At 42.1% G+C, this 13,888-nt stretch overlaps 1 protein-coding gene across 8 annotated transcripts in view; it reads right to left on the bottom strand.

The window, feature by feature from the left end:
• The window catches only part of ERC2 (ELKS/RAB6-interacting/CAST family member 2), a 647,893-nt gene that overhangs the window by 474,841 nt on the left and 159,164 nt on the right, over nt 1-13,888 (bottom strand). For all 8 annotated transcript variants that reach the window (XR_012717475.1, XR_012717478.1, XR_012717476.1 and 5 more), the window contains one exon: nt 2,652-2,726. Coding sequence is in view for 1 of the 8 variants with exons in the window: in XM_075287893.1 (XP_075143994.1) it covers nt 2,652-2,726 (75 nt within the window). In the remaining 7 variants the exon portion in view is untranslated. The remainder of the gene's footprint in view (nt 1-2,651; nt 2,727-13,888) is intronic.

Below are 13,888 nucleotides of genomic sequence, written 5' to 3'. Positions count from 1 at the left end.
CGTACATTAAGCAAAATTATTGTGTACGGTTATAGTTTCCAAAAGTGATCTCCTTTGTCCACGGCTGAGTTTGGTTTTGCAGTTCTGTCCCATGCAATTGAGTAGCAGTAGAAGATACAGCCCACGGACAAGTGTGGCACTTTCTGTGAAGAAGCAACCATGCGATGTATAATCTTCTACAAGTGCTGTAAGTACATGTGTTCACTATATTAATGTGCCTATTTTGTATCTGGTGAGCAAAGCTTAAAAGGAGTACAGCGAACAAATCTTCCAGTTTTATGACCCATAATAAATTGAGATTTTATGCTCTAATGAGCTAGAATCACACAGACATGGGATCATATATATTTAAAGTGTCTGCTGAGAACTGAATGCATATTGCAAAAGCTGTCCTAGTCTGGAGGTGATGGAGGAAATCCGTAAAGAATAGAAAGGGCGACTTGTATAGTATTCTATGTAAAAGAAGCAGTGTGTGTATAAAAATAATAGCAAAATGGTTAAAACATGAAAAAAATGACAAACCCCATATTAACTTGTTTTTTTATGCAACACTCTGAACCTCTAACTTAAAGAGAGACTCTCACCAGAGCCCAGCCCAACAGATAGGTTGGATAGGGTCACCTGAATCCAATGGTTATTTCCCTTTGGGAATTGTCGCCAGTCTTTGGAGCAATAAAGCCATTTCCGCTTACTGCTTTGGCGCAATGGCAACACCCTCATTGCTCCAAAGAACTTCTTAACAATAGATGCCCTTACTCACAAGGGGTAAAGACTGGTTCAGCTGCCCCTAAGCTATCTGTGGTGCTGGGCTGATATGATAAACTCTGATGACAGACTCCCTTTAAAGAGGTGGCATCCCTGTTATGAATTGCTGAACTAGTCAAAGGGATAAAGATAAAAGGATCAAGTCCTGCACTCCATAATTCTGACATCAAAAATTAACAAAAGAAAGGATCTGTGTCTTTATGGGCTCATGTTTTTTACAACTTTTTGAAAAGTGGGTGCTGTTAGCCAGTTTAGCGTAATTTTCAACAACTTTATCAAAGGCAACTTTAAAAAAAAAAAGTTGCAAAAATTGTCACACTTTCAATCTAGTAATGGGGTGGTGTAGAAAGTGAAATAAAATCTCAAGACTGTAGCAATAGTTTTACAACCTATTGGCAAAATTGGTGCAAATTATGGCAACTCAGATGCCAGGAAAAATGACTTCAAAAATCGATTCTGGCACAATTCTGACATACATTGTTGAATATTAAGCCCTCTACCCTCCTGTAGCCCATTCTCATAAGTAACATCCCTTTGCCATTGAAAAAAGGGTTATGTCACAAAGTATATTTATCCTCTATATAGCTGACCAGTAAGGGGCTGACTGCGAAGATCCCCACTGATTCTAATAATGTGGTTCTGGATGGGACGCATCTCTGCTATAATGGGAACACCAGGGATAGCTGTAGTACAGCACTTGGCTATTTCTGGGGATCCCATTGAAGTGAATGGGAAAAGGAATTTGTTTTGTCCATTTCGGGCCTACATTCAGCTGGTTACATTCACAACGGCAGTAGATTCCCTCTAGTCAGCTATTTATCCTCTATCCCAGGTGTCAGCAACTTTCAGCTCTTCAGCTGCTGTGAAACTACAACTCCCAACATGCTCCATTCACTTCCATGGGGGCTCCTTGAACAGCAGAGCAAGTATGCATGCTGGGAGTTGTAGTTTTACAACAGCTGCAGTGCCAAAGGTTGCCTACCCCTGCTCTATCCTATGGGTATAGGCGAAATCTCCTTTGTGACATAACCCCTTCAAGTCCAGCTCTTTTCTCAGACCAGTCAGAATCTAGGCCAGAATTCTGCTGCATTTAGTTTAGTACATCTGCCCCATAGTTGCCTCTATGGACACCATGTACAGGTCCCATCTCTAGGTTCAAAATTCCATTAGATGCCATTGACACTTTGTCTCTCTTGTACATCCACTTTAAGAAAAGTATACATAGTGTATATACACCAGCATCAGGGATTCCAATATATATATATATATATATATATATATATATATATATATATATATATATATATATATATATAGACGGTATTTATAATATCCCTAATGTTATACATGTAAGATGTTTTTATCCTAAAATATGCAGAGCAAGTAGATAGATAGATAGATAGATAGATAGATAGATAGATAGATAGATAAATAGATAGATAGATAAAAAATTATTTATTTTGTTGTCCGCATTCAGACGTGGCAGACTTGTTGGACTGTATTGAATAAACTATATAAATTCACAGTACAATACAGATTAATGGCGTTCTGTGAGACAACATTCACATGTGGCAGAAAGAAATCTGAGAGCGCACAAAGCATGTGTGGAGCATCCACAGAAGAAGAAACCCTTCAGTGTATATGTAGGTGATAAAGCAGATGATTGCATGTATACCGGGGATATATGATCTGTTATTGTACAGTGTATGGTATATGATAATTTACAGTAAATCCAGATGGGTATGATGTGACCACAGACGTTTAGACAGGCATGACCAGTAAGTGATCAATCCACATACTACAGGTAACCTACAATTGAGCTAGCTATATATACACAACGTCGTGTGTCGATGTGATGCGTACGGCACGGTATCTAGGACAATTACCTTCATCTCGATGACCGTCTGCAGAGCTTTGGTCTTGGCCGATTCGGACTGGAGTTGATTCCGTCTGTGCAGCTCCTGCGGAGGAACACGATAGAAATAAGCCTGGCGACTCATACTTTCATTTTATTAATGGATCATAAAATAAATGGAAGGTATAAAAAAAAAGAAGAAAACTAGGCTGGAAGTTAATTTGTTAAAGCGTATCCAAGAGTCTACAGGTAGACGAGTCTGCAGCAGTCACTGTCTTGTGTTACAGCCAATGCATGAATTAATGCTGGGAGAAGCGTCAATTATTAATGTTCACCATTGCCAAGGTAGCGAGCTACGTCTTAATAGTAACAGCACGGCACTGCGGTTGTCCTATTGATGTACTATCTTATATTTCAACTAATAATCTACAACATAGAAACAAGCTATTTAAAGCTCTGGTCAGTAGAGTTAGTATGAAGAAGAGACATAGCGATAGAGAGATACAGAGGTAGCATTAGCACCAGGTCCTAGTGCCTGACAATACCTAAAGGCGCCTCTGCCATTTGAAGGGGTTCTCTGGTCCATCAATATGTGATCTCTGGGGGTCAGACACCCAGACCCCACACACAGATCAAAAGGCCGCGACAGCCTCTGGGCGTTGAAAAATGCAACGAAATCTGCAACAACAAAAAAAAGCTGCATTTCTGCAAAGTGAAGCCTCAGCCTTAAAGGGGTTTCCTGGTTTATTAATTCAATGACCAATCTCCTGGATAAGTCATCAACTGAAGACTGACGAGAGTCCAACACCTGGGACCACCAAGCAGCTGTAGAGACCTTAGTGTTCAGGTGAACAATGCGGCTTCTTTAAAGAAAACCAAGCACTGCACAATATATTTATGTAACAGCTGTGCTTTGTATCGCAGCTCAGCTCATTCATTTAACCCTCCGTCAGGGGCAACTGATCTGACAGGCGCAGCTCACTTAGTTTCATTGCAAGCAGCAAAATGTGTGCACTTTGAAACATTACTTTTCTGGTTAGTAAACTTTTTTTTTTCCACCTGATTATGTGCATTCTCATTTATTACATTCTTATTAAAGGGGTTGTCCCATCACAAGGATCCTATCTATACTGCTTGTTAATGTGGATGTAAGACTTCTCCTAAATACATTGTTTCAGCAAACTGCTTTGTTTGTCCACTATCTTACTTATCTTATTCATTTCTTTGTTGACACATCCCTTGACTTATCTGGTCAAAAGTCAAGTGATGTATCTGCTGCTCTCAGGGGGGAGGGGCTAAGTGCACGGGAGCGAGCCTGGAAGGGGGGGGGTAGTTTATACTTTGGGGGGGAAGGGGCCACCAATACAGACCCGGCATCTGCTGTAATAGAGAGGCGGATGCCGGGGAGTGTTAGATGCCGACACGGGTGCCTGCGACATCGCTATGCTCCTGCCCTGCATGAAGCCAGCAGCGGCAGGAGCGATGCTGCTATTCTGGAGGGGGGGGGGGGGGTGCGGAGTGGAGGAGCGGGTCTGTATTGCATTGTGAAGGCTGGAGAACTGACTGGTCTCACCATCTATGAGCGTGCACGCAGGGCCAGCGGCGTATCACCGCTGGCTTTGCATATGTAACCCTGCCCACCAATGATGCAACAAAGCCAGAAGAAAGAAGAATTTACAGCAGGGAAGAGTGGTGAGTATGCGACGTGAGAATACCCCTTTAAGGTAACTGATCACTTTTAGAGCATTGAAATTTTACAAAAAGGAAAATATAGCCAATTTACTAGCCTGTGCCTGACAGGCGCAATGCCCCTAAACTCGTTATGAAACATATTGCCCCTGACGGAGGGCTAAATGGGACTGAGCTGCAAACAGGCCATGTAACCAATGAACATATCACCACATGGCTTGTGAAGCGAAAATGGCAATCAGGCGGTACCATTGCTACTGGAACCAGCTGATCTGCAGAGGTCCTGAGTGCAAGACCCCAGCTGATCTGCAATTGACAAACTCTCCTAGAGATAGGACATAAGTAAAAAAGAAGCCCAAAATAAACATTTACAAAGCATTTGCTTTGAATTTATGCTGTCAGACACATGGCATTATCAAATCTTCACAGGTACCAGATAACTTAAAGCTAGAACTCACTCTGGAACAATGCAGAATTTTAGAGAAAGTATACTTTCAAAAACGAACCAAGTATGGGGAGTTGTGCCCTGGCATGGGGAGGAGAGTCTGCCATCAATATTTTCTACACCCTGATTGGCATGTTTGACAGGTCTCTCCCTATACACAAACAGGGAGAGATCTGTCAATCAGGTGGAGCAGAGTGATTGGAAGCCACACAGCAGACTTCTCGCCCACTGCTTGGATTCATCTCCTCATGGAATATCTTATCCAAGCTGCAAGCAGTATGTTATAGAGCAGGATGTGCAGCGCAAACGCAAACCTATTATAATATATATATATATATATATATATATATATATATATATATATATATATATGGAAAAGCTTTGGTGTAATTTATCATTTATCCATTGAAATCTCTGCTCTTTTTATGTTGACAAGTCTAGTAGGTGGGCCTATCAGTGATAGACAGCCATTTCTGTATGTACAGTTATAGAAAGGCGGCTGTAATACACTCAAAAATAAAATCTGAGATTTCAATGCATAAATGACAGGTGATAATGAAGATTTTCCAACAAATTATATAGCAATCTGATCAGCTCCTTCTGCTCTATGTTGTGCTGCTTGCAGATTGGAGAGCATGTTTGATGTGGCATGTTCCCATTAAGGTTTAGTTATGTCAGCATAGTATCATATATAGAGATGAGCGAACAGTGTTCTATCGAACTCATGTTCGATCGGATATTAGGCTGTTCGGCATGTTCGAATCGAATCGAACACCGCGTGGTAAAGTGCGCCATTACTCGATTCCCCTCCCACCTTCCCTGGCGCCTTTTTTGCTCCAATAACAGCGCAGGGTAGGTGGGACAGGAACTACGACACCGGTGACGTTGAAAAAAGTAGGCAAAACCCATTGGCTGCCGAAAACATGTGACCTCTAATTTAAAAGAACAGCGCCGCCCAGCTTCGCGTCATTCTGAGCTTGCAATTCACCGAGGACGGAGGTTTCCGTCCAGTTAGCTAGGGGTTAGATTCTGGGTAGGCAGGGACAGGCTAGGATAGGAAGGAGAAGACAACCAACAGCTCTTATAAGAGCTAAATTCCAGGGAGAAGCTTGTCAGTGTAACGTGGCACTGACGGGCTCAATCGCCGCAACCCAGCTTTCCCAGGATCCTGAATGGAATACACTGTCAGTGTATTCCCGTATACCCGATATATACCCCCGATACCCGTTCCAACGGTGTGCCCCCCCACCTTCACCCCAGAAATACCCTGCAAGTCCCCTAGCAATAGAATTGGGGCTATATACACCCACTATTTTTGCTACTGCCATATAGTGCCATTGTCTCACTGGGAATTCAAAGAATATATTGGGCTTACATATAACTTCAATTCCAGGGAGAAGCTTGTCAGTGTAACGTGGCACTGACGGGCTCAATCGCCGCAACCCAGCTTTCCCAGGATCCTGAATGGAACACACTGACAGTGTATTCCCGTATACCCCATATATACACCCCAAATCCCCGTTCCAACGGTGTGCCCCCCCACCTTCACCTCAGAAATACCCTGCAAGTCCCCTAGCAATAGAATTGGGGCTATATACACCCACAATTTTTGCTACTGGTATACAGTGCCATTGTCTCACTGGGAATTCAAAGAATATATGGGGGTTATGTGCACCCACAATTTTTAATACTGCTATACAGTGCCATTGTCTGACTGGGAATTCAAAGAATATATGGGGGTTATGTGCACCCACAATTTTTAATACTGGTATATAGTGCCATTGTCTGACTGGGAATTCAAAGAATATATGGGGGTTACGTGCACCCACAATTTTTAATACTGCTATACAGTGCCATTGTCTGACTGGGAATTCAAAGAATATATGGGGGTTATGTGCACCCACAATTTTTACTACTGGTATACAGTGCCATTGTCTGACTGGGAATTCAAAGAATATATTGGGGTGACGTGCACCCACAATTTTTGCTACTGCTATACAGTTCCATTGTCTCACTGGGAATTCAAAGAATATATGGGGGTTATGTGCACCCACAATTTTTAATACTGGTATACAGTGCCATTGTCTGACTGGGAATTCAAAGAATATATGGGGGTTATGTGCACCCACAATTTTTAATACTGGTATACAGTGCCATTGTCTGACTGGGAATTCAAAGAATATATGGGGGTTATGTGCACCCACAATTTTTAATACTGGTATACAGTGCCATTGTCTGACTGGGAATTCAAAGAATATATGGGGGTTACGTGCACCCACAATTTTTAATACTGCTATACAGTGCCATTGTCTGACTGGGAATTCAAAGAATATATGGGGGTTACGTGCACCCACAATTTTTAATACTGGTATACAGTGCCATTGTCTGACTGGGAATTCAAAGAATATATGGGGGTTATGTGCACCCACAATTTTTAATACTGGTATACAGTGCCATTGTCTGACTGGGAATTCAAAGAATATATGGGGGTTATGTGCACCCACAATTTTTAATACTGGTATACAGTGCCATTGTCTGACTGGGAATTCAAAGAATATATGGGGGTTATGTGCACCCACAATTTTTACTACTGGTATACAGTGCCATTGTCTAACTGGGAATTCAAAGAATATATTGGGGTGACGTGCACCCACAATTTTTGCTACTGCTATACAGTTCCATTGTCTCACTGGGAATTCAAAGAATATATGGGGGTTATGTGCACCCACAATTTTTAATACTGGTATACAGTGCCATTGTCTGACTGGGAATTCAAAGAATATATGGGGGTTATGTGCACCCACAATTTTTAATACTGGTATACAGTGCCATTGTCTGACTGGGAATTCAAAGAATATATGGGGGTTATGTGCACCCACAATTTTTACTACTGGTATACAGTGCCATTGTCTAACTGGGAATTCAAAGAATATATTGGGGTGACGTGCACCCACAATTTTTGCTACTGCTATACAGTTCCATTGTCTCACTGGGAATTCAAAGAATATATGGGGGTTATGTGCACCCACAATTTTTAATACTGGTATACAGTGCCATTGTCTGACTGGGAATTCAAAGAATATATGGGGGTTATGTGCACCCACAATTTTTACTACTGGTATACAGTGCCATTGTCTGACTGGGAATTCAAAGAATATATGGGGGTTATGTGCACCCACAATTTTTAATACTGGTATACAGTGCCATTGTCTGACTGGGAATTCAAAGAATATATGGGGGTTATGTGCACCCACAATTTTTACTACTGCTATACAGTGCCATTGTCTGACTGGGAATTCAAAGAATATATGGGGGTTACGTGCACCCACAATTTTTAATACTGGTATACAGTGCCATTGTCTGACTGGGAATTCAAAGAATATATGGGGGTTATGTGCACCCACAATTTTTAATACTGGTATACAGTGCCATTGTCTGACTGGGAATTCAAAGAATATATGGGGGTTATGTGCACCCACAATTTTTACTACTGGTATACAGTGCCATTGTCTAACTGGGAATTCAAAGAATATATTGGGGTGACGTGCACCCACAATTTTTGCTACTGCTATACAGTTCCATTGTCTGACTGGGAATTCAAAGAATATATGGGGGTTATGTGCACCCACAATTTTTACTACTGGTATACAGTGCCATTGTCTGACTGGGAATTCAAAGAATATATGGGGGTTATGTGCACCCACAATTTTTACTACTGGTATACAGTGCCATTGTCTAACTGGGAATTCAAAGAATATATTGGGGTGACGTGCACCCACAATTTTTGCTACTGCTATACAGTTCCATTGTCTGACTGGGAATTCAAAGAATATATGGGGGTTATGTGCACCCACAATTTTTACTACTGGTATACAGTGCCATTGTCTGACTGGGAATTCAAAGAATATATGGGGGTTACGTGCACCCACAATTTTTAATACTGGTATACAGTGCCATTGTCTGACTGGGAATTCAAAGAATATATGGGGGTTATGTGCACCCACAATTTTTAATACTGGTATACAGTGCCATTGTCTGACTGGGAATTCAAAGAATATATGGGGGTTACGTGCACCCACAATTTTTAATACTGCTATACAGTGCCATTGTCTGACTGGGAATTCAAAGAATATATGGGGGTTACGTGCACCCACAATTTTTAATACTGGTATACAGTGCCATTGTCTGACTGGGAATTCAAAGAATATATGGGGGTTATGTGCACCCACAATTTTTAATACTGGTATACAGTGCCATTGTCTGACTGGGAATTCAAAGAATATATGGGGGTTACGTGCACCCACAATTTTTAATACTGGTATACAGTGCCATTGTCTGACTGGGAATTCAAAGAATATATGGGGGTTACGTGCACCCACAATTTTTAATACTGGTATACAGTGCCATTGTCTGACTGGGAATTCAAAGAATATATGGGGGTTACGTGCACCCACAATTTTTAATACTGGTATACAGTGCCATTGTCTGACTGGGAATTCAAAGAATATATGGGGGTTACGTGCACCCACAATTTTTAATACTGCTATACAGTGCCATTGTCTGACTGGGAATTCAAAGAATATATGGGGGTTACGTGCACCCACAATTTTTAATACTGGTATACAGTGCCATTGTCTGACTGGGAATTCAAAGAATATATGGGGGTTATGTGCACCCACAATTTTTAATACTGGTATACAGTGCCATTGTCTGACTGGGAATTCAAAGAATATATGGGGGTTATGTGCACCCACAATTTTTAATACTGGTATACAGTGCCATTGTCTGACTGGGAATTCAAAGAATATATGGGGGTTATGTGCACCCACAATTTTTACTACTGGTATACAGTGCCATTGTCTAACTGGGAATTCAAAGAATATATTGGGGTGACGTGCACCCACAATTTTTGCTACTGCTATACAGTTCCATTGTCTCACTGGGAATTCAAAGAATATATGGGGGTTATGTGCACCCACAATTTTTAATACTGGTATACAGTGCCATTGTCTGACTGGGAATTCAAAGAATATATGGGGGTTATGTGCACCCACAATTTTTAATACTGGTATACAGTGCCATTGTCTGACTGGGAATTCAAAGAATATATGGGGGTTATGTGCACCCACAATTTTTAATACTGGTATACAGTGCCATTGTCTGACTGGGAATTCAAAGAATATATGGGGGTTACGTGCACCCACAATTTTTAATACTGCTATACAGTGCCATTGTCTGACTGGGAATTCAAAGAATATATGGGGGTTACGTGCACCCACAATTTTTAATACTGGTATACAGTGCCATTGTCTGACTGGGAATTCAAAGAATATATGGGGGTTATGTGCACCCACAATTTTTAATACTGGTATACAGTGCCATTGTCTGACTGGGAATTCAAAGAATATATGGGGGTTATGTGCACCCACAATTTTTACTACTGGTATACAGTGCCATTGTCTAACTGGGAATTCAAAGAATATATTGGGGTGACGTGCACCCACAATTTTTGCTACTGCTATACAGTTCCATTGTCTGACTGGGAATTCAAAGAATATATGGGGGTTATGTGCACCCACAATTTTTACTACTGGTATACAGTGCCATTGTCTGACTGGGAATTCAAAGAATATATGGGGGTTATGTGCACCCACAATTTTTAATACTGGTATACAGTGCCATTGTCTGACTGGGAATTCAAAGAATATATGGGGGTTACGTGCACCCACAATTTTTAATACTGCTATACAGTGCCATTGTCTGACTGGGAATTCAAAGAATATATGGGGGTTACGTGCACCCACAATTTTTAATACTGGTATACAGTGCCATTGTCTGACTGGGAATTCAAAGAATATATGGGGGTTATGTGCACCCACAATTTTTAATACTGGTATACAGTGCCATTGTCTGACTGGGAATTCAAAGAATATATGGGGGTTATGTGCACCCACAATTTTTAATACTGGTATACAGTGCCATTGTCTGACTGGGAATTCAAAGAATATATGGGGGTTATGTGCACCCACAATTTTTACTACTGGTATACAGTGCCATTGTCTAACTGGGAATTCAAAGAATATATTGGGGTGACGTGCACCCACAATTTTTGCTACTGCTATACAGTTCCATTGTCTCACTGGGAATTCAAAGAATATATGGGGGTTATGTGCACCCACAATTTTTAATACTGGTATACAGTGCCATTGTCTGACTGGGAATTCAAAGAATATATGGGGGTTATGTGCACCCACAATTTTTAATACTGGTATACAGTGCCATTGTCTGACTGGGAATTCAAAGAATATATGGGGGTTATGTGCACCCACAATTTTTACTACTGGTATACAGTGCCATTGTCTAACTGGGAATTCAAAGAATATATTGGGGTGACGTGCACCCACAATTTTTGCTACTGCTATACAGTTCCATTGTCTGACTGGGAATTCAAAGAATATATGGGGGTTATGTGCACCCACAATTTTTACTACTGGTATACAGTGCCATTGTCTGACTGGGAATTCAAAGAATATATGGGGGTTATGTGCACCCACAATTTTTAATACTGGTATACAGTGCCATTGTCTGACTGGGAATTCAAAGAATATATGGGGGTTACGTGCACCCACAATTTTTAATACTGCTATACAGTGCCATTGTCTGACTGGGAATTCAAAGAATATATGGGGGTTACGTGCACCCACAATTTTTAATACTGGTATACAGTGCCATTGTCTGACTGGGAATTCAAAGAATATATGGGGGTTATGTGCACCCACAATTTTTAATACTGGTATACAGTGCCATTGTCTGACTGGGAATTCAAAGAATATATGGGGGTTATGTGCACCCACAATTTTTAATACTGGTATATAGTGCCATTGTCTGACTGGGAATTCAAAGAATATATGGGGGTTACGTGCACCCACAATTTTTAATACTGCTATACAGTGCCATTGTCTGAGTGGGAATTCAAAGAATATATGGGGGTTATGTGCACCCACAATTTTTAATACTGGTATATAGTGCCATTGTCTGACTGGGAATTCAAAGAATATATGGGGGTTATGTGCACCCACAATTTTTAATACTGGTATACAGTGCCATTGTCTCACTGGGAATTCCACAAATAATTTGGGGATTCATTCACCCTACATCTCAGGCTCTTGCCATATTCACCCAGGTTGTCAGTGCTGCACCAGCTCGTTCCCAGACAGCTCGGCCCGAAAAACGCGTTACCTATATAGAGGATTTGGACAATGAAGACAACATGTTCTAAATCTAATGTCTGCACCTTCTCCAGAATTAAAATAAAGGCAGCGTTTAACTTTCAAATAGCACTGCACAAAGGAAGAGCTTATCAGCTTGTCTCATGACATGCTACTGAAAAGTTTCATTTGTGTATCTTAATGTAAATATAGTTGTATAAGCTTTTTGGGTTTTAGGCACTGCCAAGTTATTTATTACCACCCACTCCCTTATAATGATGATGACGCCAAAGTCACTGTGGGTGTTCAGAGCTCACAGCTTTGGGTGACATTTGTCTTGCTCTCTGTCGGTACCAGCTGTCTTTTTGGATACCGTAAAGTTATGTTGACTTTATTAACAGCTATAGAAGCTTTAGCCAGGTTGTGACGGTGTGTAACCCTAACAACACTAAGTGGGATACACATTAATAGTCAGTCTATGTACGCTAAACGTATCACTGAAGTAATTTTTTTTCCCTCTCCCCTAATATAAGAAAGGAACAGACATTAGACCTAGACCGGGGTTCGAGGCTTGAAAAAATCCAGTATTATTTGTTCTTCATGATGTGAAATATGTGTTGAAAAGCAACCCAAGATGAAGTCAGCCATGTGTGCCAGTGTGTTACTTGGCATGCCTTTGCTGGCCCCAACTGTAAGGGTCACTCTCCATTTCCTCCATTTTCCACTCCCCTTCACACCATTTGTGGTGAAGCAATGGGATGCACTGAAGTGCACCCTCTAGCCTCGTGTGGGATAGGGACATCAGATGCCACTCCAACCCCCTCGTCTTCCTCCGCCAGCCAACGGTGCGAAGATGAGAGGAGTGTGCTCTGAATGTTTTCTGCCTAGCAGAGGCTAGTTCTCACTTACGAAAATGGCCCCACTTTGACCTGTATATCAGGCACAATGGTGTAGGTTTCAAAGAAACATGGCACCAACAAGTTGGAAAACGTGGGCCATGCGTGGACCGTGTTTGAGTCTGGCAAGCTCCAGATCTGCTACCAGGTTCCAGCCATTATCACAGGCGCAAAAATGCCAGGCCCCAGGTGTAGCAGGGAAAAAAAAATGCCATCTCAGCCAGGATGGCATCCCTGACCTCGGAGGCACTGTGCTGTCTGTCCCCCAAGCTGATCAGTTTCAGCACGGCCTACTGACATCTCCCCATGCCAGTGTTACAGTGTTTTCCGCTAGTAGCTGGGGTGGAGGTTGCAGCTTCGTAGGGTTTCAGTCTACTCCTGCCATGAATTTTGGCCTGGGAGAGGAGATAGGCCACCCCAGTTTGCACCCGGGGAACAGACTCCACCACATTCACCCTGCCTGTCATTAAAGATAAGCACTGCAGCATCCCTGACCACAGGCGCTTGTCCATGTGTCGGTGGTCAAGTGGACCTTGCAGCAAAGCGCAGAGCTCTGGGCCCGACTGATGTTATGGGACACATGCAGGCGCAAGGCAGAGACAGCACACCAAGAGAAGTAGTAACGGCTAGGCCCAGCATAGGGAGGTGCCCCAGCTGCCATCTGCTGACGGAAGGCCTGGGTCTCCAGAAGCATAAACAAACACCAACATCTCCAGGGCCAGCAGTTTATCGATGAGGCTGTTACAGGCTTGGGCATGGGGGTGGGTTGTATTGTACTTCTGCCTGCAATGAAAAGCTTGGGAAATGTGGAGTGGCTGGGAAGAGGCGCATGATGGTGCAGGCCAAAAGGGCGCATGAGGGTGAACTCCCCAATGTGTCAGAGATAGGTGTGTAGGTGTCCTTGCATCATATACTTGCACCATATTTGGCTTTGGAAGTTAATTTTGTGCCAAAAAGTGGTTAAGACAGCGATCCCTCAGCTACTCCCGTTACACTGTCTATTGAAGTTACCATCTGTGGAAGTGGACCA

Source organism: Leptodactylus fuscus, chromosome 9 (assembly GCF_031893055.1).
Source record: "Leptodactylus fuscus isolate aLepFus1 chromosome 9, aLepFus1.hap2, whole genome shotgun sequence".
Classification (NCBI taxonomy): Eukaryota; Metazoa; Chordata; class Amphibia; order Anura; family Leptodactylidae; genus Leptodactylus; species Leptodactylus fuscus.
This window is presented reverse-complemented; position numbering and strand designations above follow the sequence as displayed.